The following is a 27379-nucleotide window of genomic DNA, read 5'->3' on the forward strand; positions in this document are numbered from 1 at the left end:
TTTTGAAAATTTCAACTTTAGTGCGCCACTGATGAAAATGCCATACTCATCTACGTAGGTACCTTCACATAATATCTGTTATAACCACAAATAAAACTCTTTCTGGCATCCATACCAAAATGCAACAGACTTGCTGGGTTTTTTCTGAAATTAAAAACACCATCTATGTATGTACTATACACAACTACTTTAATTGTCATATTGCTCTGTGAACGAATTCGTTGCCTTCCCTTGCCTACAAAAACTGATGCAACCTGTATGGTACCTACCTATCTATATATTGGTTCTGTGAAATGTGTGTTTAATGTATTCACAGTCACAAAGGCTATGCTGTTCCCATTAGTCATCTTCATTACTCTTATTTAAAAAATATTTACCTATCGTATGTAAAAAAGTACTATCTGTATAGGTATCGTTAATTGCAGCACAGTTGTTAGGAGTGGAAGATCAGAGGAAAGGGAGAGGGAGGGGGAGAGAAAAATATGGTTGGGTTTTATTGTTTTCACTTTACTTACAGACATTTTAAAAGCTGTAAAAACAGTTCTGGTTTCCTGTATCTAGTATTTCAATAATTTTTTTTTTGTTTTCAAAATAGCTCGAAGTAATGATTTAATAGATGATGTAGAAAATTGAAAATTTGGTCCCCACTTGATTTTGCATCATTTAAGTAGAAAATTTTCCATTCCGGATAGTCAAATTATTTTCCAACCCCGCAACCCCTCATTTTTAGGGGGTTTACGTCATCTCCGGCTGCGTTTGAATGATCCACTTGAAACTTGGTATGCAATAGAAGTACATACCTACTTCGAGGGTGAATGCACTAAATTTTTTCAAATTTTTTTGACCTCGAGAACGACTTTGAAATTTACTTTGAAAACTTCAAATCAATAAATAGAGGGGTACAAAAAAAATCTCCAAAAATATTTTTTCGTTTTTTGCGTAGGTATCTATATTTTCTATGGGTTACCTGATGATTTTTTTAAAAAAGATTTTTAAAGTGATGGGTGATGCTGATGCTCCATCGTCATTACACCATTTTAAATCTACCTATTTAAACGAAAGCAGGCTCAATTTGAGACCCTTAAAATAAAAGTAAACCTGTCGATACATTTTTCCGCGGCAAAGTATTGTTCAAGATTTAAGAACTGCCAATTTGAAAAAAATCAGTTTATTAGCTTCAATTGGTGTCGAACTGTCGAATGAAAATTCATAGAACTTTGCAGGGGATCCAAAAAAAATGATTTTTAGGGCATATCTTGACTCCTAAATTTTTAATGTCGATTTTAAGACCTCTTACTCCAAATTTGGAATTGGCCTCTCACTACATTATTATTCAAATAAAGTACCTATACTTACTCTTTGAGAGCTTTTGATTGAAAAAAAAATGTACTTCCTAGCTTTAATAAGGTTCAAATGATAATTCGTAGAGCCTTCGACGTTCACTTTTATTCATAATAATTTTTGGTTGGTTGGTTGGGGGGGAGGGGGCTCAAAAATTCGAAATATTTGGTTTTTTGGGCATAAATCGAGCTTGATGGGACCAAATCGGTTCAAATTTTAAACTTAAAATTAAAATGCAATTTAGAAAAAAAAAACAATTTTTAAAAATTTTTCATGTTAATTTTAGGACTTTCTCCAAATTTGGGGCCTTTAAAATCAGAATTGGTCCCTCACTATATTTGTAGAAGCAAGTACACGTTGAGAGCTTTAGATTGAAAAAAAAACAGCTTTCTGGCTAAAATAGGGGCTAAATAAAAATTTGTGTCTAAATTCTAAAATTAAGAACATTCGACTCGAAAAAAATGAATTTTAGCCCATTCCAAAACATCTAGCGAGTTTTTACTTAATCGTCTGAAATAATTTTCAATGACTCAAGAAAGGCCAAAAAGGAACTTCCATTCTATATTGTAAACTCTTTTCGACTTAATAGCCTGCAGCTTTGAAATTGTTGTGCTCAGTGTACAATTGTACATTTATAAGAAATCTACTCATTAATTGAAGAATTTGTTTATTCGTTCCTTTTAAACCCTGATTTTCGAATTTAAGATCACTCTTGGAAGGTGGAAGAATTACAGACTTATTTATAGAAAAAATTTCTGTTTTCGAACCGTGCTAATTTCAAGTTTTTTGAAATCAGTCAAAAGTTTTCAAAATAGGAATTTCAACAATCAACATGCTAATTCTTGTAAAAATTTGATTTTTGGGGGGGCTGTCCTGACCACAATTTAATGTTGCCTTAGTTTTAAAAACTCTCAGCTATGGGCCTTCATCTTTTCAAGGGCAAAGAATGTGAAATCCCTGAATCTCCCCACCCCCTCCAAAACATGAAAAAATATCTCACCGTTTGAAATTTCAGGAACCAAAATTCATTTATTGAATTTCAGAAAATTTTTGAAAATCAAACAGTCAACTAGGCAAAAAACTGTAGGTATTTCTACAAGTACCTAATTGAGCTGAAGAACCTAAATATGCATTTTTGCCCCCTTTCTTACATCTCTAAAATAATTGAAGCAGTTTTGAGCCATTTTGAGCTATTTTGAGCTGTTCGGAAGACTCCAGAAAATTTTTGGAAATGGCAATCTCAACGAAATTTTCTTGTACATCTAATCTAAGCAGGTAGGTATAGAAGGTTGAAGCTTATTTTCAACCTCGTAGGTCAATATTTTTGGCAAACTGGAATTTCTAACCATCTGCTGGAGGATCCAGAACTACTCGAATCCCTTTTCAAATGATCTACCCACGAGGTTAATAAGTGTGATGCACACTAAACTTTTGCTTTCAAAAAAATTAAGAAAAATTTCAAAGAAATAAGTAATAATTTTCAAGAATTAGCTGGAGGTTCTATACTTAAAGCTCATAAATACTCTAAACCTTTCAAAACTACTTTCACTTGATGTTTGGGTGGGGGGAGGGGGAGAATAGGAGTTCAAAAAATAAAAATATGTAGCTGTTATTCAACACTACAGCTTTCTGAACCTCGATTAGATGAAATTTCGATTTTTTTTCATCGTTATGATCCTTTAATTTTCAAAAAATTCCACCAACTTCGACAATGAATCAAAGCACCTAAATTTTGGCTGGAGGAGTATTTTTGTATGCTCATTAAATTCAGCTTTGTTTGCACCCAAAATTATTCTATGTTTTGTATAGGTACGACGTTTTGCCAAGAAAACTGGGAGGAGGTGGAGGAGGAGGGAAATACATTGATAAAATTCATGTAAATGGACTTTCAAAACCACGAAAGAAATTTTTAAAGGTCTTCCCTGGTTAAATATGTATGTGAAACTTTAAAGTGTTTTTTTCAGAAATTTTGTTTTTTTGAGCGTTTGAAATTGGTGAGTTGGTTATGTTTTGTGAGTGTAGAACTGTAGAAGTTCGCACAGTTCGAAAATATCCAAATATACCTACTCATTCTTTTTTCGATTTTAGCAACTTTCCCCTCCCCTCATTATTTTTTACTTCATGCTTTTTGAAAAGATATTTTCGTTTCATTCTGATTTTGAATTTTTTTTTTTTCATACACCTTCAGGTAAAGTTTTGAGGGCTCAATTTGGAAATTCGATAATGCCTCCTCTTTTTTTGCAGAGAATTGGCAACGTAACTGGTCACTTTTTTTGGTAAAAATTGGGAAATCAAAAACTCTGATGGAGCAACAGAATGGTTCGTAATCATTGCATTTGATCCAGATGTTTGAAAATGGGACATGATAAAATACCAAAATGCCAGCTTTTCATCTCAACTTATCAAATTTTGAATTTTTTATGATAAAAGAAACCAACTCTGTATTTTTTGAAATCAGCCAAAAAAATCAGCAACTAAAATTCAGCATTTAAAATTTTTTCCAATAGTGTAGGTATTTTTAGATGCATTTATTCTTACAATTTTTCTGAGAGTTAGAGCTCCTTCCTATTCACTGCTCAATTTTAAATTTTCTGAATCTGAGGCATCAATTGAACAACCACCACAAAAATATTCTCCCAGTCTCCTCTCCCCCTCACCTCAGCTACATTGCTAATTACGTGAGATAATGTATACTTAGACTTACCTATTTTATGATACGTACCTATCTACCTATCTATCTATCTATCTATCTATCTAGCTAGCTAGACTTGTCCAAGTGTTCTATACCTAGGTACCTACTTATAACTTTATCATTTGAATTTTTCTTTTTCCTCACAGGCATAAGCTCCGAACTGGTATTATTCGACGCCCTGATGCGTTGGTGCGTCCAACAATGCAAACGTAGCCAATTGGAACTAACTAGTCAAAATTATCGTCGAGTTCTCGGCGACGAGCTCATCTTCAGCGTGCGCTACTTGCGTTTGAGCGAAACCGAATTCGCCTCCAGACCAATGACCAGTGGTCTTCTGCATGACGCCGACATCGCCATAATTTTAGGCTCGATACAAGGATATCGATCAAACTACACATCATCAGTTTATCTCACCACCTCAGTGCTGGAGTCATTGGCCAGACCACGAAGCGAAGAAATCTCATCTCCTATGCCATTGAGCGATCGTAGTCGTAGAATAATTGCTCGAAATTTGAAACTCGAGGCTTCCAAGAAGAAAAAAGAGAAAAAGAAGCGGAACCGTATGGACGATGATGAAGTACCTGAGAGTAAATGTCTCAATTATACCTTCAGTATATTATCAATCTTGTTCGATTAATTATCCTTCGAGAAGGATTGATTCGAGCATAGGTTCGTAATATACCTACTTATAAATGTGTTAGTATACCTACATTTACAAAATACCAAAATATGGTAATTGAAATGTTTGTTTGTTTTTTTATTTTTTTTTTCGTTTTTTTGCGTGCCATCTTACCTGTATTACCTTTTTGATGTGATAAATGTTTTATATTTTTTCCCCCTTTCCCCTATACTACGTTGTCCTCCCTTTTTTAGCTTTAAGACATATGATGTACGTGTTGTTTTTTTTTCTCAACCAGTCCTGTGCCTAGACCCTTCTCTGGACCCTCGTCTATTGTAATGCCTTTATTATGATACCTCTATATTTGCGCATGAGCTGTGGATCTCATATTTTTTTCTTTCTATTTTTGCCCTCACCCCCTAAATATGAAATCATCCGTACAAGTGCAGGTTTTAAACCAAAAATCCCTGGAAAAATTCATCGTTTTGACGTTTCTTCGTGAAATGCTCCATTTTTTTTTTTTTAGTTTCTTATTACATGGCCCCTTCCTCCTTCCCATTAGATACCACTTTTTGCTATTTTTATTAAATTATTGCCTTCATATAGAGTACAACAAATTTGGCAGGCTTCAGTTGAATAATATTTAATCTGGTATTGTAATTGGCTGTGTTTAACGAAACAATAGTTTTTTTTTCAATTCAAATGTAATAGTGATGTGATGATCAATTTTATTGATTTAAATATTGAATTTTCAACCTTGTTTGCAATTGTTTAGCAATTTTTTCATCTTCTCTGATTAGAAACAAAAATTAATTCTTCAAAACCAGTGAAAAATTGAGCCAAAAGTTAGTAAAATTTTTGGGGAAAAAATCAAGTACTTATTCCAGTTGAATGCATCAGATTCAATTTTTTTTTTTTAATCTCAAAGTGCCTGAAATTTTCAAAAAATGAACAAAAAATATTTTGAAGCAGCTTCCATCTTATTTTTTTTTTATAATTTTAAATTCCACGTTTACATCACTTTTGCATTTCTTTCTGAAGCCCTTGATTGCCAAAGTATACCATGAAAAAAATTGCATAAAATTGATCAGTTGTTTTACTCGAACTGGTTCTACTGAAGTACATAAATGATCATGTTACAGAAAACCTCGCAACATAAAAATCTAGATTGTATTATAATCACAAAATTAATTACTCTGTTAGTTAATCAGTCACCATGAATATTATTTTGTTGTGTTTGAGTTCATCATTTTATGTACCTACCATTTTTGTAACGTAAACAAATCAGAATTCAGAACTTTGAGTGTTTAACATACTTAATAACTTTATTAATATTTTACCCTTAGAATTGATCATGTTTTACCTACTTATTGGACTTATTATTGGAATAATGTGAAAAAATTTAGAAGCCCTCGATCAAATTTACCCATTGATTTATTTGTATTATTTACCTACCTACCTACCTACCTACCTAATTTTGTGAATTTTCCTCATTTCCATAAGTTCTGAGTTCTGATCTGAAGTTCTATAAGAACTTCTTTCACTGAATTTTATTAAATGTGTTTGAATGTTCGTCTAGTTTTAAGGGCCGTATTTTTATTGTTGTTGTTAAAGCGATTGAATACCAATGTGAAATTCCGATTGAGATGTTTTTCAAAACTTTGTTGATGGAATACAATTGAAATATGGTTCACCATACGTATATTTTAAGGTTATTAGTGTGAGTGTGTTTTTTTTTATTATTATTATTCATTCGATGTAAGTTCAAATGGACTGATTATTTACTCAAGAATTGAGAATTTTTGGAGAGATTATAATATGATTGTATTGACCACACTGTACTTATTCGTAGTTTATGGAAGAAATTGAGGAATTTTTGTATAATTTTTAATATTTTTTCGATAAATTTTCGAAAAGTAATTGGTAAAGGTGTATATGGAAATACCTATTCAAACGATGATTTTATTGATTTTTGATTTTCGTTTGAAAATTGTGGCAGTTTTGAAGATTATAATGATCGGTTCATGTTTCGAATATCGTTATGTTAGATTATTGAAATTATTTTTTTGTTCCTTTATTTTTAGTATTTTGCTTGGATGAACGCTTGTAAATGAATAATAAAGAACTTCAAGTTCGCAAAGTTTGATTTCTATTTTGTAGATGTTTTTTTCAGGATATTTTTATGGAGTATTATGGGCCTATGATCTTCATAAAATGTGACAATACTCTGGAAATAGTGTATGGTCTTCTTGAAATATGACTTTAATAATCTCAAAATTATGATCAGTGACCTCAAATTTGTGAGAAGTCTCCTCAAGGTGTGAGAATAATTTCTTTTTTGTGATCACTCATCAGCAATCTCAAATCGGCATAAGGTTTATATTGGCCTTAGAACCAACGACCAAAAATTACAAAATAGTGCAAGGTCTCCTTAAGATATAATAACAGGCTCAGTATCTCATGATCAGCAACCTCAAATCGTGCTGGTCTCCTCAAGATAATTTATGATAATTGGCTAAAAATCATGATCAGCAACCTCAAATTGGTATAAGGTCTCTTTAGAGGGTCATTCCATGTCAATTCGACCAAAGTTTTTGAGTCATGTCTTTCAATTTCGCTCAAGTTTTTTTTTACAATATCTACCCACCCAGTAGATAAGAAACCCGCAATCAGTTTGGTCCCAGCCCCCTCAGGGGGTGGGTGGGGGGCTTCAATTATTTTCACATCGTCTCGAGGTGCCTACTCAACTTCAGTATCACATTCCTCCAAAGCTATGATAATTTGATCAAAACTGATTTCACAGTTTGAAAGGGTATTAAATTTTGAACTTTTTAAGCATTTTTAAATTTTCAAAATTTCAAAGTTGAACTTTCAATTTGAAAGTTCAACTTTGAAATTTTGAAAATTTCAAAATGCTTAAAAAGTTTGACATGGAATGACCCTTTAAGATGTGCTAATAATCTCAAAATCGAGATCAGCGACCTCAAATTAGCATACGCTCTCCTCAAGAATTCAAGATAATTATGATAATGGACTCAGAATCACGATCAGTGACTTCACACTTGTAAAAGGCTCCCTCAAGATGTGATAATGACTTCATACTTGTGATCAGCTCGGCCTCAGGTAAGTATCCTTAAAATTAAATAATAAGCTCAGAAACGTGAAAAACTGATCAACGACCTCAATAACCTCAAAATCGTAATCTACGACGCGACGTCATGGATGAAGCATTTTACAAAAAACATGAACTTTCAGGGGTAAAAGTGCAATGTCGAATAAAATGAACGAGCTTATCGTGACCAGCGATGCTCAATTAGTAATAATCGACCCTTCGTACACCCTATTAGCTTTTCGTTGAGGTAAAAAAACTCAATTTTCAAAAGTTCAGAATTGCCCCTTCAAATTTGGGGTATGCAACCCGATCGACACACCAAAGTAGAACTTTCGAATCAATTTTTCAAGCATTAGAGAGCTTTTTAGACTGTACGAACTTCACGAATGAGGGGGTTTTTGCAGACGGAGAATCCGTTTCCGGTGTTGGTGCTGCCAAAAAGCTCAAAGTTCTCTCAAAAACGAAGCTTTTTTTTGAAAATGTTGAACTTTCAGGTAGAAAAAAGCTCGATCGACTAAAATAAATGAGCTTGACGTGATCAGCGATGCTTAATTAGCGATAATCGACTATTCGTAGCATTTCGTACAGGCTATTTGGCTTTCATTCGGCCAAAAAAGCTCAATTTTGAAAAAAATGGTGCAGCGCTGCAGGCGGCAGAAAATGGAACTTCTTTTGTTATCGTCAAAAAGTAGTTGTAAATACACCTTTCTATATCCCAAAATCCGGATTACAAAAGAACTTCTCATTTTCACCGCCTGCAGCGCTGCATCATAAAATTTGAACTTTTGAATCAATTTTGCGAGCTTTATAGAGCTTTTTAGACTGTACGAACTGTACGAATGGGGGGGGGGGGGTTTCGCAGACGGAGAATCCGTTTCTGATGTTGGTTGTGCCAAAAAGCTCAAAGTTCTCCGGAAAATGAAGCTTTTTTTCTGGAAAGTTGAACTTTCAGTTTCAAAAAAGCTCGATCTCTTAAAACAAACGAGCTTGACGTGATTAGCGATGCTTAATTAGTGATAATCGATTCCTCGTGCGCTTCATTAGCTTTTCATTGTGACAAAAAGCTCAATTTTCAAAAGTTCACGTTTTTTGATATCACATTTATACATTTTATCTAATACTTGTCGGTGTTAGATGATTTTCTTATCATCTCGTCGTATGAAAAAACACATCGAACAAAGCTTTAAAACGGTATTTCACATTTTTTATTGTTCAAACTTAAAAAGCTCTACAAAATAGTAACAAAAATCACAAAAATAAAAACACAAATATGGTAGTACATCCGCACACAGAACACTTTCAATTCAACGAAGATGATTAAAAAAAAGGCGACGAGGCCGAGCTAATTTTCCAAACTCTTTTCCAAAATCATCGGACTAATTATTATTTTTTTAATCCTTAAAGTCGACTATGAAAAAGTAATTCTTAAATTCTCTCAACCTCATCATGTACCTTTTGACATTAAAATGAGCAAATTCGCACCTTTCTAATCTGAAAACCGAAAAAAAAAACATTTTTAACTAATACTTTTTGTTTAGTTGGAAAACGTATGCGAATCTTGAGACGTAAACCACTTTCATTCTACCTCGAAACGACATAAATACAGCAGAAGGACCCACTTTGGCAGCAAATTTACTCTTTCATTAACTTAAACTCATATCATGACACGTACTCGAACTCCTTACGAATGAACAACATCAAAATGCAACGTTTCATATACCGATTCTTCTACGTACTTCAACGACGACTGTTAAACATCATCATCGAAACCTCAACTTTCCACTACTTTTGACATCTCGAATCATCCCAAAATCCCGACCTTCAAGGTCACCACATTCCTAAGCGAGAAGCACAACTAAATAAGAGACTCGTTTATGTATTTATATGTAGAGAAAAAAGGTAATAAAACGAATTTATTCAACACGAAAAACAAAAGGAAAAAAAGAGGGGGGATAGAGGAGGGAAAAAAATACAAAAGGAGAGAGGAAAAATGACCACCTTAACTTTCTAATTTTGGTTTTCGAGCTTGTAAAAATGGTTTTTTCATTTCGACGAAGCACACCGCGTTTGATGGATTAGATCGCGATCCGGTAAATAATACAATACTGACGCTGTTATCTTTACACTTGAGCCATAACTTTTTACACCAGCGGTCTAAGCGAGGTAAATCTTGGCCGATGTTATCGTGGTCGAAAGTCAAGTGGGCGATGGTGAGCTTGGATTCTTCGACCGATTTGTACGCTTGACGCATGATCCATCGGTTACCGTCGACTACGTTCAGTAGGTGGCAATTTTCGTCGTTCGATGTGACGTATTTGCGGTATCGTTCGATGTTCGACGGTGTGCTTATTATAATACCTGAGAACAAAATTGAAAATTTAAATTTAAAACGAGAAAATAGCACGAATTCGAGTTGGAAGCTCAGTGAGGGCGAAGTTTCACAGTATTTGTGACCTATAAATGGTAAAATGTTGAAACAAAATTCGACAGAAGAATTCCTTTGGGTTAAATTTATGATTATTCATGGATCAGGAATATCTCAAGGCACCTTAAGGTGTCCTCAGTCATCGAAGTTTGTTTCAACACCATTTTCAAAAACTGCAGCTCAAATTTCTGCAAAAAAAATTAACGCTGACTCGTACTTCTTTTGTTCTCCTTCGATAAACTATTGAATATACTAGTAGCTAAGGAACACGTATTCTCTTCTTCTTTTTTGGAAATCGAATTAATATCTTTATCGGTTAAATGCTGCCTGCCGACCATAACTGCATCTCCGAAGCATACATCTGAAAATGAGAAAAGAATTCGATAAAAAGACATTGAAATTAATTGGACGTGACGTGATAAGGAACCAAGAGGTTGTATTCTCACTTTGAGATAATTTTAACTGAACAAGTTTCAAAGACGAAATACTATCTTCGGCCGAATCGTGACCTTTGTTGCCTCGTTGAATTTGCAACTTGAGAAATTCCCAGGCCAGTGTTTGCAGCTTCGGTTTTCGCCAGCGTTCTCCGGATATGTTGTAAATTACACTGGTATCGATCACATAAGGGTGCATAATCTGTAATCGAAGAATAAAAATATGAATATCACGTAGGATCATTTCAAAAGAAACAAAATCTATTTCAAACATACCTTCAAGGCGTGTAAATCGATATTCAAGGAATGTCCGACCAAAATAGCATCTGCTGGTAACAAGTTGATGATATCGTTCTGGACATCTTCCAACCTCTTATCGACATTTCTCAGCATTTCTTCGGTAATTCCGGAAAATTTCGTCAGATGATCGGTGATTTTATTATAAGGTTTCACTAGAGATTCGTAAACGACCTAGAAATAGAAAAAAAAAAAAACACATCGATAAAGCAACTAGAAAACTTGAATCAGGATCTGGTGATAATTCCGGCGACTCGATGCTTACTTCAGATTTCTCATTAACAATGGTTACTCTGGCGAGTTCGTTTTCCTTGGCAGTGGTTTGACACATCTCGCAATCGATACCGAACAATGGCGAAGTATCCGATACCTCTTGGTAGACGTCTTTAGTTAATTTATATCTGGCATACCTTCGAGAAAAAATTACAAATTAGCACATTATCATATTTTGAGAAACTAGATTGAAAATACCGTACTTACTTTTCACTTAGTTCTCCTTTGATAGGCACTGGATAACTTTCAACGACCATTTGCCATAGAGAAAGTAATAAATATGTTCTAGGAAACTTATCCGGTACGCTAGCGTTACCAACTACAGGCGGACTCTTTACTGGAAATGCTGGTTTAAATAAACGGAATACGTTCTCTTCTTTAGCTAATATTTCTTCTTCGGTGCCGAATTCTAAGCAACGAGATATAATTTTATGAAAATTAACGATAATCGTAGAAGTTGATTGATTCGAGGAAGGAAATACTTACTGTGAAGGAGACTAGCTCGATCATTATCGGAAATACAGACCGCTGATAGGTCGGAGATAACGTCACCGTCGTAAGTATACGAACTAATTACTTCAACTTTGACAGAGAAATGTTTATTGAGGAATTTAAACGAGCTCTCGTTTTCTAAATAATCATCTATACTGAGTCCTTCGGCTACGATCAGGTTGACGTTTTCGATTTTGTTGAATTTCTCGATAAGACACCATCTGAAACGTGAGGAGATTATGAAAACGTCGAAAAGAGCAAACAGATTTAAAATTGAGAGTATTACTCATTTCGTACGAACAAACTTACCTCGGAGACGAATTATATGGCTTGAGATACGGTCCAAATAGAAAATAAGCGAGCATATGTTGGACGTCTTTCATAAACAAAGGTATTTTATTCTCCGATGCTAAATCAATAGTAGCTTTCATACCGTCATCTCGAACACGGATTCTAGGCATTCTCTGCGAAACAGAAATTCAATCATTAGTAAAGCATTTCTTTCGCACAGATCACCGAACACTTCGAAACTCAACCTACCGTTAGATACATCTTTCTCAGCCGTAGATCACTTTTGAGTGCTGCGTATTCCATCTCTGCGAGCGAACGAGCTGGTACGGTTTGTATACTGGACGCATTCGATACTTCAACATTGCCATCTTGATCTTGGGTCTCGTTCACTGGTTTATGTCTTTTCGAAATAGGTTCTTCGGTGGCCTTCTGTTTGTCATTCGCATCGATCTTGACTTGATCATCTCTGGTATTAGATTCATCATCCGAATCACTGCTCGAATTCTCCGACTCTGCCTCCATTATCGGCGCTGCATTTGGTTTATTCTACGGAAAATCAACGTCCACATTAGTACATCTCGTTGGCCACATACCAAGCACCGTAACAACAACACAATCATCACGACACATTCTCAAATCGTAGACGAACACTAGAAACAAAAACGAAACTAACCTGCCTATCTTGATCATTCAGTTTAGCTATATTTGCTAACGCTGTAAGTTTTCGCTTTCTACTTTCAAGCCTCTTTAATTTCTTGTCGGATAATTTAGATAAGCTCATATTATTTTTATAATAAATGCTGTACCGAAAAGAATACTCTAATGAAACATGCCAGGTACATTAGTATTTATCCAAATTACTACTAGATTTACCACTCGGGATAGCTACCTTTGAACGACGACTACTGCCAGTACATGCGAATTGCACGTCGTCTTCCAACCGTTCCTCTACAATGATTCCGGATTTTTAGGGCGATTACGATGACACTGATGGCTGGATGTACTCCTAACGCGTGATTCTGATTGTTCTTGCTGTAATTTAAATAAATTACACTCGATTATTCTCATTTATACAACGATGGTCCAAATTCAGAAATTCGTGAAACAAGTGAAACAACTCTTTTTTTTCCAAAATTCTGATTCTGAAATTGAAATAAACTTTATTGGCTTTGTGAGTTTGACTGTTTGGCCGATACGACAATTTTCCAAAAGTCACAGATAAAATTATTAAGAAATTATTTTGAAATTTTTTTTCATTTTTTTTTCGATGGAATAATTATTTATTTTTATTTTTTTTTTCAAAATAAATAAAAATAAATAATAGATATCAAAATCAAAATTCAAAACGCTGATCATCAAATAAAATGCGATAAAAATTTGAAAAATCGACAAGGGATGAATAAGTACTGAATAGAACCTCACCAACACAAGTTTTCGAATTTCGATTTTTCTTTTAGAATTTTTTTGAATTTTGATATTTTTGATTTTGATTATTTTGATACATGGCTTGGGTGAATTTTTGAAAATTCAAAATTCCTAAAGTGATGTCAACATTGTCAACTTCCTCGAACCGAATTTCACCATCTCAGTACAGTTTCTGGCCATTCTGGAGGCTCCAGCGCGATTTTCGGTCTCTTCTCGTTCTCTCAATCAGTCAATCAAATAATCAAATCAATATTCAATATCCAGAATTTAAGAACTTCTCCAGAAGACGTGAAATCATCAATTTGAAGCATTTTGCGCAGCTTAAAAGTAAAATGTAAAAATCAATCAATTCAATTTTCGCGTCCAACCCAAATTTCACAATTTCAAGCCATCATCCTAGCTAGAGCCTCCAGCGCGATTATAGATTTCTTTCTCCAGAAGGCATGAAAATCAATTTAAGGCATTTTCGAGTACTCGAGCAGCTCTAAAGTAAAAGTTGATTTTCATGCCTTCTGACTTCTGAGGAAATTGAGGTTGAAAGTCACGCTGGAGACTCCAGCATGTTAGGTTGAAACATTGTAAAATTTTGATTGGGCGGGAAAGAGGTGGTGGAAGTTTTAGAAAATGTACAACCATTTGTGCAAATCTTACAAAATTTTCTACAAATGGAAACTTTTGTTTTTTTTTGAATTTTGTTATCTAAAGAACATTTTGGTCAAAAAATTGCGCTGGAGGTGTTCCTGGAAGGTGGAAAAATTCATCAAACCGGTCGAGGATAAGCTACAACAACTCGATTTTTAGCTGACAAAATCGATTTCCACACTTTCTGGAATCATTTTAAAATTCTGGAGAAATCGAAAATCACACTGGAAGCTCCAAAATAACGAAGTTTGGAGTGGGGGATTGATTTCAGAAAAAATACAACTATTCGTTCGAATTTTGTTTTGATTTTTCAAATTTTTTCCTCAAAAAATTTTCTAGTCAAAAAAAAAAAAAATGCTTTTGAGGTGTCCGTTTAGAAATCCACTCAATTGTGGGAAAATCCTTTTAACAGGTCGAGAATGAGCCTCATTCATCTTTTAACTGCATAAACCCAAACTGGTTTTCACGTTTTTTGGAAAAATTTCAAGATTCTGGAGAAATCGAAAATTGTGCTAGAGGTTCCTTCGGTTTGAGGGAGTTGACGTCAGTTTAAGAACTAATTTCCATCATTTTTACTGAATAATCATACATTTTTTTATGAGCATAATTCCTCAAAAATACGAAATAGTCAATTTTGAATTTTCAAAAATTCGCCAAAAATCGAAAAACCAATTTAGATATCGAACATTTTTGTTATGGGGTTTCAGACCATGCTCTAACCAAAAATAATATTGAGCACCATTTTTATGAGACTGCAGAAGCCTGAAATGCCTGAAGGTTAGGTTAATTACTCAGTCAAATAACAAAAGAGGTCTCAATTTTTCCACAAGTTTGACTGTCTTCAATTTCCCTTCATAATTCACTTAGCAAGTATCTCATGAGGATTGAGCCGACTGCCATTGACTCGTCACATCGATCAGATTAGTCACAATTGAGAGTAAAGACCAAAATTCAAGAGTGTTCGAAACACTCTAACTTGACCAACGAAATCTTCAAACAAAAAAAAAAAAAAAAATTCACAACAAATCAAATTGAAATGATAAATTTTAATTAGAAAAATGAGTCAACGCTTATACTCTAAAATACGGAATTTTTTTTCAAAAAAATAAATATAAATCACAAACGAACTATCGCAATATTCAACTTACAACATATACTCAATAAACAATAATACACGACTAAATCTTAAAAAATAAAATATCAAATAAACTCGGTTACAAAAGGGGTGAAATAAATAAGTACATTCGTTGTCATTTATCAAACAGGAACTAAATATAAAAATACTGCTATTTCTCCGCTGCTCACTTTATCACGATGAACACAGTCATTTCGATTAAAAGCGTCTTACTTGGATCTAGTCTTGTCTGGTTTTCTCGCCGGTACATCAGCATCGGGTATTTGTTCAACTTCGATCATCTCTATATCCTCTATACCTTTAATCTCGTGAACAGTCATCTTGGAAAAATCACCGGGTAAAACCGTACTAGTGGGTAAAAACGTCATTCTGATGCTATTCCTCTGCTCGTCGGAATGCTTAGGACATCTAACAGAACGAGTACACAGCTTCCCAGTATGTTCGGAAACAACGCCGCACATATTATCTAAGATATTCTGTCTCTGCTCTTGATTCATATTACTGTAACTCAAATCATCGTTTTCGTCGCCGTTACTCAGAGGTAACCCTTCTTCGGTCTTCTTCTTGTTATTTTTATGCTTATTGCGATCTTTCTTCTTGCGTCCATCCAAACGTCTGGTAGCTTTGGGCGGTACCCATTCGGCGTTGTTTTGATTCATCATAACTCCATCACCGTCTCCGGATTCATCCGAGTATTTACCGTCTTTGCCACTATTGCTGCTGGCCAGAATACGACGACTGGCTATTCTCGAGCTACTGCGACCCATACCGACGCACTTCTCTAGATGAGGAGCGAATCTAACAGCACCCAAGGTTCGACCGCAGTTAGGGCAAATGCATTCGTTGGTATCTTTAGACGTAGCCGTGTTGAAAATATTCGTGTGATTGATAGATTTATCTTCTTTGACGTATTTTTTCAACTCGGTTTGTAAAGATTGCTCGAAATGTTTCTCGATTTCTACCTGGAATACGATTTCGGTGAAGATTTCTTCCAGCAATTGATCGTAGACTTGTTCAGCTTCCATTCTGGCTGATCGGTGGCAGTCGACGGACACGATTGAATCGGTGAAACGATTATGTGAGGTATGATGTTGAGTTGTAAACAGATAGCCGGTTGAGGTCGCCGGTAGCTTCATTCATTGATTTGGAATTCGTCCACACGTGAAATTAACATACAGCGAAGGAATACTACTAAAATGATATTCGATCACAAACGAATACGATACGTTATAAATAGGTAAATACGAGAGCTTGTAAAGTGAACAGAATTTACAACGTGATAAATTTAAAAAGCTACGTTACCCTGAGATGATACATACTTTAAAAGTCGAGTTTTCTAATTAATATTACATCACAGCGGTACAAAAGACGAGCACGGAAGCTAAAGTTCCATCGATTATCCGTATTACGTGGCTTCTTTTAATGAAAGAATAGATCATTAAACGAAATAATTAAAAAATTCGCAACCATACGAGTTATCAATCGAATTATCACTCGAAAAAAAACATCAGCTGATTTTTCTCTGACAAAAAAAAAATTTCAAAACATTAAGATTCGCGAAATGGCTGCACTGATTTTTCGGGATTCCCTCCGCCGCTAGTTTTTTCGCTCGGCAGTTTGGTAACATTTTTTAACATGGCATTCGAAAAATTATTTATGTTTACGTTGTCGTGTGTGATTCAGTCTTTGTGGTTGTACCTTTTGAATACGAATTAAGTAATAACTAAAGTGTTACGAATCGAATTTAATTATTATTTTCAATCAATCGTGTATTAATCTTTATAAAATTAACGACTAATTTTCATAGTATGTTCGGTAAATTGATACTTGGAGTGTATTATAACGGTGAAAGTTATTCAATCTAGTTTCGTGTGTGTGTAATTATTTTCCCATGTAGGTCGTAATACTGAAGTGTTATTCGTCAATTTATTCGTGTTTCGTGTTATTTCCACTCGAGTGAGGTGAAAATTCAAATCTAAATCCGCGTGTATGTCGAAAGTTACCTTAATTCGGAGTGAAAAATGAAGTAACCCTGATTCCATATTTAATCCATATCGATCGATATTCTCACCTTTAGACGTAATTCTACGTATTATCATCGTTGAAAAAGTGATCTTCGGATGCCTACGAAGTCATCGTCGAAACCACCGACGTTATTTTTCCAATCGTGAAACGATGATATAATAACGTAAGTATCATCTGTGTTTCTTCTTCAGATTCTATTCCAAGTATTCGATCAATATCTAAGATCGATGTGATCTAACGTTAGACTACATCATTTTGGACCACTTCCAAGTGAAATTACACGTCACAAATTCGTCATATTTATGTACACCCTTATCGTATGTTACAGAACTCAAAGATTACAATGAGTCTACCGAATACATCTTCTACATCAACGCCTGCATCTGTAATGACTTCGACACTTTCGATCGTCGCTCAGAGCACATCAGGGCCAGCTCCTTTGCAACCGGATCAGATATTTTTGCAGACCAAATGGGCCCAGGGGATAGCCGGATTTTGCGTCTGGATCGCATTATTTTTAACTTGCCAACAGGTAAGATGAACCTAGAGACAGAGTGTGTAATTTTTTTGATCTCGTACAGAGTAATTTATCACGCCGTGACCGTCAATGATGAAGCGTAACAGAGTCGTTCGTCGTTCGTAGCGTTATTCGAGTCAAAATCAAGGTTGTTATGATTATTATAAGTGGATAATAATTGTATCGAGTGGTACATTGCAATCTGTTACCCTATGTGGTCCTTCTGACCGTTTGGTTATGCTGTTTAAAGTGTATCTATCGTCTGCTTGTAATGCGGGTCGCGACCTCAATATTTCACGATGCTCGTATGAAGGTACGATCGATTCGGTCGTCGTTGAAATTTGGCCAATTTTGGTCATTTTTTTCGAAATCCGACTCCTTAAAACTGATCCGAGCAGGTATCCATGTTTTTCGACGCCAAAAATGGCCCAAACGTCGATCAAATTACATCACTGTTCGTGATCCAATCCATATTCATCAAGTTCAAAGTCTCTTATCTTTATCTAGCATGCTTGGTTAAATCAACGTTCCGCGTATAATTGATTAACATCGAATACCCGGATTCATACACGTAATATTTTCTTCATTCTAGCACGAACAAAAATAAACCCACCCAAGTACATTGCACCCTTCTTGTTTCCATCCCAAATTCGAATGCGGTAATCATTTCGATTAAACTAATGTACGAAGAGCGACGCAAATCGCCCGATGAATATTCCCAAACCGCTCTAATTGAGTAAATAAACGCTCGCCTAATAAATTCCCAAACAATCCTCTCCTTTATACAGCCAAGTGATGGGTATTTACCGCATGGAGCGCGAATTCAATTCGGATTTTAATTAGCCAGTATAGAAGGAGCGAAGAGCAAGGTAATCTCATATCTCGCACCGACAGAGAGAGAGATATTCCTTTAGGAAGCCGATACCCCTGTGGTATTTCGAGAACGAGGCGAATGGACACAACAAGGAGGCAGGGCATGGGTCTGGGTGGCTCAAAGGTCTCACTCTCGGTGCTCGTATGCTTATGCTTCATGTACAAGCGCAATTGCGCGGTACTTTTATTGATTAATGGAGCAAGCTTCTAGCTGTATAAATGTTAGTCGTTTTTGACGTTAAATTCATCGTCTCCGAAATTATTGTTTAATTTGGCTGCCTTCATGCTTGGGCTTTCGTCGACCTAAACCATACGGTGGACGTGATTTATGCGAAATTAAACGCCACCGTGGTCGTCATCATCGTGTAAATATTCGTTGTGTTGACGTTTGTTTTACGTATCCTTGACATTGCTGGATGTCGTAATTGTCCTTTTTGGTTACACAGTAAAGTCTTTTTGTAATGTAGACTAAGAATCAATGAGTCGACTTTATTATGATGATTTATAAAATTGGTAAGGTTTGTCGTTACCAGCCTAAAAATATGATTAATGGAGTCGATTCGTGAATATTTTGGGTGGATCGATTCGAAACTCGAAAAAGATGTGAAATTGAATTCGTCGATGAAGAATTTTTTCGGTGATTGGTACTTTTTACTAGAAACTCGCAAAATTTAAGCCTAGGGTTTTCCAAATTAGCTAAAATAAAATAGCAAACTTTCGTCAAAATTTGTCAAAAAGACCAATTTTTGCTTCATCATGATAACTCTTGGCTTCGAAAACTTATAATTTCAGAATGAAAATAAAAATTGAAGTCTCCCTGCTGTGTTCGATTAGGATTAGAAAAAAATCATAAGTTAAATTGAACCAAATTCTAGCAAAATTTTGGACTTGAAAATATTCTAATTTTCACAGAAGAAAGAAAAAATTCAGATACCTACTTTTGGCTCGAAATGGTAAAATCACAATTCCAAATTGAATACATTACCCATAAGTTCAAATTGTCCATGTTTAATGATCTCTAACAACTCTGAACCAGTCATCAATCTGAAGGGGAAAAAATGAGAAACAACAATAAACTTTGATTGTAACCGAGAATTTACAAAAATTGCAAAATATTCAGATTTCAGAAACTGTTGACACAAAATGAGCTTTCCTAAAGCTTCATTTTAGTGTCCTGCAATGTACCAAATCTCAAACTCTCGCTGTAAAAATACTTTCAAAATTAAACATTTGGAATACTACGAACTCACATCGTGAACTCGAACCGAAATATAATAATGTGAAGCGATGAAAAAAATTGAACTTCAATGTACGACAGTGTCAATAAAGCAGGTTGTCTCGTTAACTTGATTTAATGTCTCGATTTCGTGTTGTCAATAATAATTCGAAAAAAGTTCGTAAATTTTCCCGGGTTTTTAATCCATATGGTAGTCAATTTTCATTATGATGTAGAATGATTTCAATGACTGAAATTTTACTATAGGAAATATCTCGAGTGTTTTAGACGAATCATCAATCAGAATTTTGCCAAGTGAGTTATTGCTTTTTCTCCAAACAATTTGAATTTCAGCCTCCCCTGCCCCCCCCCCCCGGTTTATCCAGTCAGAAGCGAATATTTCTCAAATTTTAGAGACACGAATTTCCACTCTACAGATTTCTGAAATTTGTATTATCCCTTTCTAGAGCCCATAAATAGGATGCATTCTGTGTTCTGCAAAAACTTTCACAAAATTGCTCAAAAAGTTACAAAAATTCTTCAAATACCTAATTCAAAAACGCACAAAATTTTGAAAAAAGTTTTTTTTTAAACAAATATAAAAGTTCAATCAAAAATTGATTAAAAATTATCAAGTCGCTCAAAAATGCCCAAAAACTTTCAAAATTGCTCGAAAGTAGCAGAAATTCTTCAAAAATTGTTCAAAAACGTCTAAAAATGTTCTAAAAATTTTAAAACTTTCAAAAAATTTTAATAATTGAAATATTCAAAGACTTTCTAAAATTTTCAAGAATGTTCAAAAATTTTTCAAAATTTTAAAAACCCTCGAAGACGCATAAAAACTCGAAAATTGCTCGAAAGCTGTTCTTAAAAGCGACGAATTTTTCTCAAAATTTGTAATAATCATTCATAATTTCAAAATCAGTTCAAAAAAATGAAAACATCGTTGCAAAAATGTTTAAATTTCTTTATATCTCGAAAATTGTTCAAAAGTTTTTCGAAATTTTGAAAAGCATTTACGCTTACAAGTTTGGAAAACAGTTTGAAATTTTCAAAAGCTTCGCAAATTCCCATAATTTCAAAAACTGCTCAAAGATCTTGAAAAATGGTTGCAAATTCATTGAAAGATCCCACCTCGAAAATTAAATATTTCGAAAATGCATCAAAAGGTACATGTATGAAAATTTTTTCAGAATTTTAAAATGGTAGCTCCCAATCAAGCCGTTCCCGGAGCCTACAGTAACATTCTGAAAAATCCAATTTCTTAAAAAATGTCATAAAACCTGCCCAAATTAACTCAAGCACGAATTCTCACAATTTTTGATCGTTAGTGAATTAGGTACCTACTTGATGAATTACCCATAGTTTTTTCCAAATCGGCGAGTTTCAGTTCGGAACCATATATTTTTGTCCGGCAATTTCATGAGCTAAAGTTCCCAAATGTGGCCATAAATTCGTCAAAAATCAAAAAATGAATTTGGGTAGCGGAAATTTTGATTCGTTCAAATCATAGGCAAACACCTCTAGAGGTTTTTTTGTTAGTAATTATTTTGCAAATGTGAATGTCATAATTCTATAGCTTCTTTTTTTTCTTCATCAGTGGCGCAGCCAGGATTTTTCAAGGAGGGGGAGAGGACAAAATTCGATTTTTAGGCATGAAAAATCAACATTTAAGATACCTAATTTTTTGAAAACCCATCACGATAATGATATTGAACTCAGCATTCGAGCACATCAAGAGCAACAATTTTTCAAAAAAATCGATTCGAAACACAAAAAACATCCATTTTTGCATGTTCTATCTTACGAAAGGGTCTCTCGGCTACGCCACTGTTTCCTGTAGATTGTAAATTTGTAAAGTCACAAAATTAACGAAGATCAGCAATCATACAATTTTATTATTACATATTACTTAACACACTGTGTGAAGAATTAATTTAAAACTATAATTTCTAGAATAAACTAAAATTACCTTCAAAGGTCCCAATTAAAGTGATATATTACTTTAGTCCCAATAATACTCGCAGTCAGGAATACAACACTCAGCGTCACACCGCAGGAACATAATCATCTTTTTATGTATACCTTTGCCGAAGTGAAAAGGAGTGGACCCTTGCGGCCAAGAACACTCGATGAATTTGTATTTTTCCCAGACTATTTCTTGGCTACCCATTTTTTGTAACTGAATCTTTAATTCAGGGCATTTTGGAAAACCTGGTGCAGAGGCTGTTGTTCCATCCGTGATTCCGCACGCATAACCAATTTTCTTGCACGTATCTTCCATAGCTTGAGGATTTCCACAGCTCGCTGTAACATCTACCCTACAGAAAAACAATCAAGGAGGTTGAGAAGTTGATTAATGTACATTACATATGTATATCGTCAATTCATCATGGACCTAAGGTATTATAGGTTTTGGTTGAAAGGCCAGTGGCCCCATCGTAAAAAAAACGAAATGTGGTGGATTTTGACTAAATTCTTCGGAGACCTATTACTTTGGGAAATATTTTGGAATGCAGTGATGCCAACTTTTTGGTAATTGGGTATTGCAAATTTGTGAAAAACGAAAAATTTTGATATGTTTTTTTTCAGCAATTTTTCTATTTTTTTTTTTTGAAATTCGCAATAATGACCAAAAAACTGACTTCAGTGCATTCCAAAGTGTAAAATCGCCATGAGATGCTCTTTATGCAGGTTAGATTACTGAGATTTTTTTGAGCTCTGATTACATCGAATTGGTATACCTGTTGTGGCCATCTTACCCTTTCATTTGTTCAGGATAATCGTCTTCTGGTATTGGATCTAATTTTCCTGTCATTACACTAACAAAAAAGTACGAAAACATGAAAAATAAACTGATAATTTTCACCGCCATTTCGAACACGGGTAAGAAAACCGAAGCAAATTTGAGTTTCGCAGAGAATGGCCTATTGGCCTACGAATGATCACCGTATCTCGGTAGGCTACGATTTTTACTACGATTATGTTTTCAGTGAAGCTCACCTAGTCACCTTTATTTCATTTGAACACTAGTTTTTCTACGTTTTATTGCAGCCATTTTTCAAAAAAAATGATGACCGCAATGCGAGTGTTAATGATCATTTTGTTTTAACATCTGCTAAAGCGAACATTTAATTTATGTAAGGCAATGGTAGGAACGTGTAAAATGTGCGCTAAATTACATATGTATTTGATTTATATAATTCGTAATTTTTTTTGTTTACTCTGTCATTATTGTAATATACGTAATTACGTATATTGTTTTATTGTGATTCTAGATTTACGAGGGGTGTCCCAGAAGTCAGGTACACTTTTTTCTCATTCGCGAACGGTTACACCTAGGACCCTAATTTTTGGATATGTGGATCCCCTCTACAAAAATCTTGGTGCCTGAACGTTAATTAATTAAGGTGCATGGGGGTAGGTCCGAATTCCTGCTCTATAGCGCCTCGAGATATTTCAAATGTTTCGAATTTCAAAAGCACGAATACTGATCAAAATTTGCCATGTTTTCTCGCCTCCGCTCCCCTCCCCTCCTCTAGTTTGGTCTCGTTACGTCTTTTCAGATTCTTTGAATTTTAGCGATATAAATTTTCAGTCTCAAATTTCTTATATGTTCTACTCCTCCTCCCTCCTCCACGATGCGGTTGGCTAATTTGGAAATATTTTTGGGTTCTCTCCTCTCCCCCCACCCCCCATACCCAAAAAATATACACTGTCGATATTTGAAACTACTTTTTGGTTTTCAGTTTCTTTAAATTTTAGAGGCACAAATTTTCAATCTAGATTTTTTAGTATATTTTCCCTTCCCAACTTCTAAGATGCACTCCAGAGATTTGGGAATATTTTTTGAATCCCTTCCCCCCGCCTACCCCCTCACAAATACGCTTACAATGTTTGAAAGGTTTGAAAGTACTTTTCTGATTCTGCGAATTTTGAAGACAGGAATTTTCAATACACATTTTTTTGATGTTTTACTTCTTTTCGTCTTTTCTCTCGAAGATGTGCTCTGAAGATTTTGAAATTTTTTGGACTCTTTCCTTCCCACTTCAGCCCAAAAATATGCTCCATAGTCCATACATAGGTATAGGTACTATTTATTTGAAAAAAAAGTACTTGTCAGATTCTTCAATTTGGAAATCCTTTGAAAGAAATAGGTCCTTCGTCCTTTCAACGTTTAAAACTTTTTTCAGATTCTTCAAATTCTAGATAAGTACAAATTTTCGATCCAGATTATTTAGTGATGTTTTACCCAGGTACTCCCAAACTCTAAAATCCACTCTGAAGGTTTGAGAATTTTTTAAGGCTCCTCATAGTGAAATGTATAACTAAATGTATTTCTAGGTGTTTTTGTTCTTCTTCAAATTTGAAACTACGCAAATCATGTCGAATTTTTAATGCAAAATGACAGATTTTTGAGCCAAATTCCAGGTTTTTCCAGCTCTTTTTCAATTTACAGCACCTCTCTGTAAATTGAGGGATTTCTTTATTACCTGTAGAACTTCAAACCATGTTGCCTACATCTCGTTGTAGCTGGAATTTGATTTTCTCTACTATCGAAATCCAGCTGAAGATGTAAAAATTCATTTGGGTTCGTGGGTTGTGAAATGAAATCAGTTTTAATCTGCTGTTGAGGTGTTCAGCGTCAACACGAAAATTTGTCGTTTTGTTGAATTCCAACCAAATATCTCAACTCATGACTTTTTAACCTGATTCGAAATTTCGACTTATAAAAAATATTATATTGCATGATAATATTTTTGTTTAAAATTGACCTGTTTTCAAAGAATTTGAAAATTCATGAAAAATTGAAAAATCAAGTTGAACAGCCAAAATTTCATGTACCTATTTAGGGCCTTGAAACATGCTTTCTCTAAAAATCCATCTTTCTTTTACATCTGAGTCAGACATCTCAAGTGGTTTCTTCGTCAGCATCTTCTTTACCCAAGGACTAATGAAAAAACGATTCAAATCTTTGTCCTCAGAGAGTCACATCTTGAAACAGGGTGTCTAACAGGTACTGCAAGTACTGCAAAGTACTGCATTTTGCCTGAAAAGTACATACTGTGTTTTGTCTCAGAATCATTGATTTAAAATTTTTTAAAAACCTCAAAATGAATTAATTGGTGAAAATTAAAAAAAAAAAAATTACTTGTAAAAATTTTATCGACAAATTCCAACCGGTTCAAAAATATTTTTTTTTATTGGGAGGAAGGGTTGGTGAAAGCTGGATAAAAAAAATAAGGTAATGCAAAAAATACTGTAAAAGTACTGCATTTCTTCGGAGAAATTTTGTTAGACACCCTGTGAAAACTTTTCCATCATGTAAAAATTTGGCTAGCAAAAACTCTCATTTAATAATTTTAATTATCAGTGCACTTGGTCTATGCTTTGAAACCGGATTCCACGACAGCATAAAATCAGTACTAGCTACCATCTACCAACGTCACAGACTGGTACATTATGTAACCATCATCACCGCGAACATAGTAGTTAGACAGAGACAGCAATAGGTAGGTAAGAATCTAGGAACTCATCGCATAATCCCAGCACATTGAGATCGAGAGTCGCGAACAATAATATAATAATATCAAAACAATGACGACGATGGATGACGATGTTCGCATTAAATCGTGAAATTTCTCATCTCGATTCGCGAGCATCGACACATGAAGCTCTTCTCTTTCTCTTTCTCTTGGTGCATTGAACGATATTACCTACACTACACTCGTACATACCCACCTGGGTAGTGAGTATTGTAATACAACAGCATGCATCGCCTCGTCTTTTAGTCTACAGTCGACGGGAGATCCCGAGAAGAGTGATGCGGTAATGGGCTGCGAGTGCGAGAATTGACTTGGATGATGCTCTTGCCGCCAATATGCATGTTTCGGAGAAAGCTATACCTACCAAATATACTTTGGGATTTTTATTCGCCTGTAGTGGTATTGTGCTCGTATATTATGCAGAAATGCCATCGCATTGCCATCTCATATCACGATCAGATGAATGTGCTCATTTTTTTGCTAATCAATTGCTCGTCAGTTCATTTTGAAAAGCTCCAACTATAATCCGAAGGGGCCTCAATTTTAGTCAAAATAGTATTAGAGTAGATCATTTCTTTGTAAAAATGTCAAAAAATTACATTTTGTGCTCAAAATGTCAAAAAATCACATTTTTTGCTCAAAATCTCAAAGAATGACATTTTTTGCTCAAAATGTCAAAAAATGACATTTTTTGCTCAAAATTTCAAAAAATGACATTTTTTGCTCAAAATGTCAAAAAATGACATTTTTTGCTCAAAATGTCAAAGAATGACATTTTCTGCTCAAAATGTCAAAGAATGACATTTTTTTCTCAAAATGTCAAAGAATGACATTTTTTGCTCAAAATGACTAAGAATGACATTTTTTGCTCAAAATGTCCAAAAATGACATTTTTTGCTCAAAATGTCCAAAAATGACATTTTTTGCTCAAAATGTCCAAAAATGACATTTTTTGCTCAAAATTTCAAAAAATGACATTTTTGCTCAAAATGTCTAAAAATGACATTTTTTGCTCATACTGTTAAAAATCCTAATTTTTAAAAACCCGTTTTTTATCAACATTTTTAAAAAGTTCTAATTATAGTAAAGAAGTCCAGTTTTTTTTCAAATTTTCAAACAAGTCATTTTTTCCCCAAAACTGCCAAAACGATCATTTTTTTGCCAAATTGTCAAAAAGTCCTGTTTTCTGTCTTTGTCCAAAAAGTCCTGATGTTCGCTGTAATTGCAAAGATTTTTTTTCATTTTCTCAATAACTGTTTGTAATTTTTCAAGTTTTTTAGTTCTCTTTAAAAATGGAAACATTTTGACTCCAAAAAAATGCTGGCTTGAATAAATTTTCAGCCTCCTCTCCACCAATCTGACCCCCTCCTCCCTTATTTGTGAGTGTAATTGATGTTCTAAGGCTCTGAAAAATTGAAAAATCATTTCTGAAGGAAAGTGGACACCCTGAACTCCCTCTCCCTCTTTTTGGTTAGATAAAATGACTCATTTTACATACTATATGGTATAATAAGAAGCATTATTATCGATGTCAATTTTCATGTACTTCTCGGTTGTAATTATACCTATTTGAAACATCGACGAGGAAATCTTTTCCCACTTGATCGTGCTTTTCCTTCTCTGCCATGTAGTCAGATGTCAGCAAACATGTTGCTATAACGAATGCCAAACAGTACCATTCTCTCTGTGAACGTACTCAAAGCCGCCGATAATTGATCTAATCATGTCGAGTATTCCTTTGTGTTGGTCTTTTATTTTATTTTTTTTTTCAATCTCGTCGTCGCAATTTTCTTTATTTTTTTCCTTTTTTCATTTTTATTCAAGAGCCGACGACGCGACGATACATAAGAATTGTAACTGTAGAAACGACGACCGACGGCAACAAACGGATCGATAATTCGGTATATACGACGACGACGGCGATGAACATTGAACAAGAAGGCGGTTTATAACTAAAATTGGCCACCCGTTCCATTGTACCTCTACCTACCAGTAGGCGAACTTTGAAGCGACGTGTGGTGCAG

The 27379-nt window shown here is 34.7% G+C and overlaps 4 protein-coding genes and 1 long non-coding RNA gene across 17 annotated transcripts in view; 2 read left to right on the plus strand and 3 right to left on the minus strand.

Moving 5' to 3' along the window:
• LOC135846637 (BTB/POZ domain-containing protein 2-like) overlaps positions 1-6792 on the plus strand; it is a 136954-nt gene extending 130162 nt beyond the window's left edge. For all 10 annotated transcript variants that reach the window (XM_065365850.1, XM_065365845.1, XM_065365843.1 and 7 more), the window contains exon 5: positions 4180-6792. In XM_065365850.1, coding sequence (XP_065221922.1) covers positions 4180-4670 — 491 coding nt within the window. In that variant the 3' untranslated portion in view covers positions 4671-6792. The remainder of the gene's footprint in view (positions 1-4179) is intronic.
• Positions 6793-8946: 2154 nt separating this feature from the next.
• Rexo5 (RNA exonuclease 5) lies at positions 8947-13118 on the minus strand. 3 transcript variants are annotated; one of them, XM_065368686.1, is made up of 11 exons: positions 12866-13118; positions 12650-12776; positions 12226-12522; positions 11995-12149; positions 11680-11906; positions 11401-11602; positions 11186-11330; positions 10900-11094; positions 10636-10825; positions 10407-10550; positions 8947-10122 (listed from the first exon to the last, which is right to left on the minus strand). In XM_065368686.1, exons 2-11 carry the CDS (start codon positions 12755-12757, stop codon positions 9764-9766), a joined length of 2022 nt encoding a protein of 673 aa, XP_065224758.1. In that variant the 5' UTR covers positions 12758-12776; positions 12866-13118; the 3' UTR covers positions 8947-9763. The 3 variants fall into 3 exon arrangements, with proteins under 3 accessions (XP_065224758.1, XP_065224757.1, XP_065224759.1); XM_065368685.1 differs by having other exon boundaries at positions 12650-12795; XM_065368687.1 differs by lacking the exon at positions 12650-12776 and having other exon boundaries at positions 12866-13117.
• A 1951-nt stretch (positions 13119-15069) lies between these two features.
• Positions 15070-16759, minus strand: Sgf11 (SAGA associated factor 11kDa). Its single transcript, XM_065368690.1, has 2 exons — positions 16498-16759; positions 15070-16369 (listed from the first exon to the last, which is right to left on the minus strand). The coding sequence occupies exon 2, from the start codon at positions 16312-16314 to the stop codon at positions 15388-15390; it is 927 nt and encodes a 308-aa protein (XP_065224762.1). The 5' UTR covers positions 16315-16369; positions 16498-16759; the 3' UTR covers positions 15070-15387.
• Positions 16760-16834: 75 nt separating this feature from the next.
• The window catches only part of Tmep (Transmembrane endosomal protein), a 36536-nt gene continuing 25991 nt past the window's right edge, over positions 16835-27379 (plus strand). For both annotated transcript variants that reach the window (XM_065368688.1, XM_065368689.1), the window contains exons 1-2: positions 16835-17366; positions 17532-17735. In XM_065368688.1, the coding sequence (XP_065224760.1) occupies positions 17547-17735 (189 nt within the window). In that variant the 5' untranslated portion in view covers positions 16835-17366; positions 17532-17546. The remainder of the gene's footprint in view (positions 17367-17531; positions 17736-27379) is intronic.
• On the minus strand, positions 21688-24883 carry LOC135848725 (uncharacterized). The gene is made up of 2 exons (XR_010559420.1): positions 22572-24883; positions 21688-22130 (listed from the first exon to the last, which is right to left on the minus strand). It is a non-coding gene; the product is annotated as an uncharacterized LOC135848725 (long non-coding RNA).

The sequence above is a fragment of the Planococcus citri genome, chromosome 5 (genome assembly GCF_950023065.1).
Source record: "Planococcus citri chromosome 5, ihPlaCitr1.1, whole genome shotgun sequence".
Lineage (NCBI taxonomy): Eukaryota > Metazoa > Arthropoda > Insecta > Hemiptera > Pseudococcidae > Planococcus > Planococcus citri.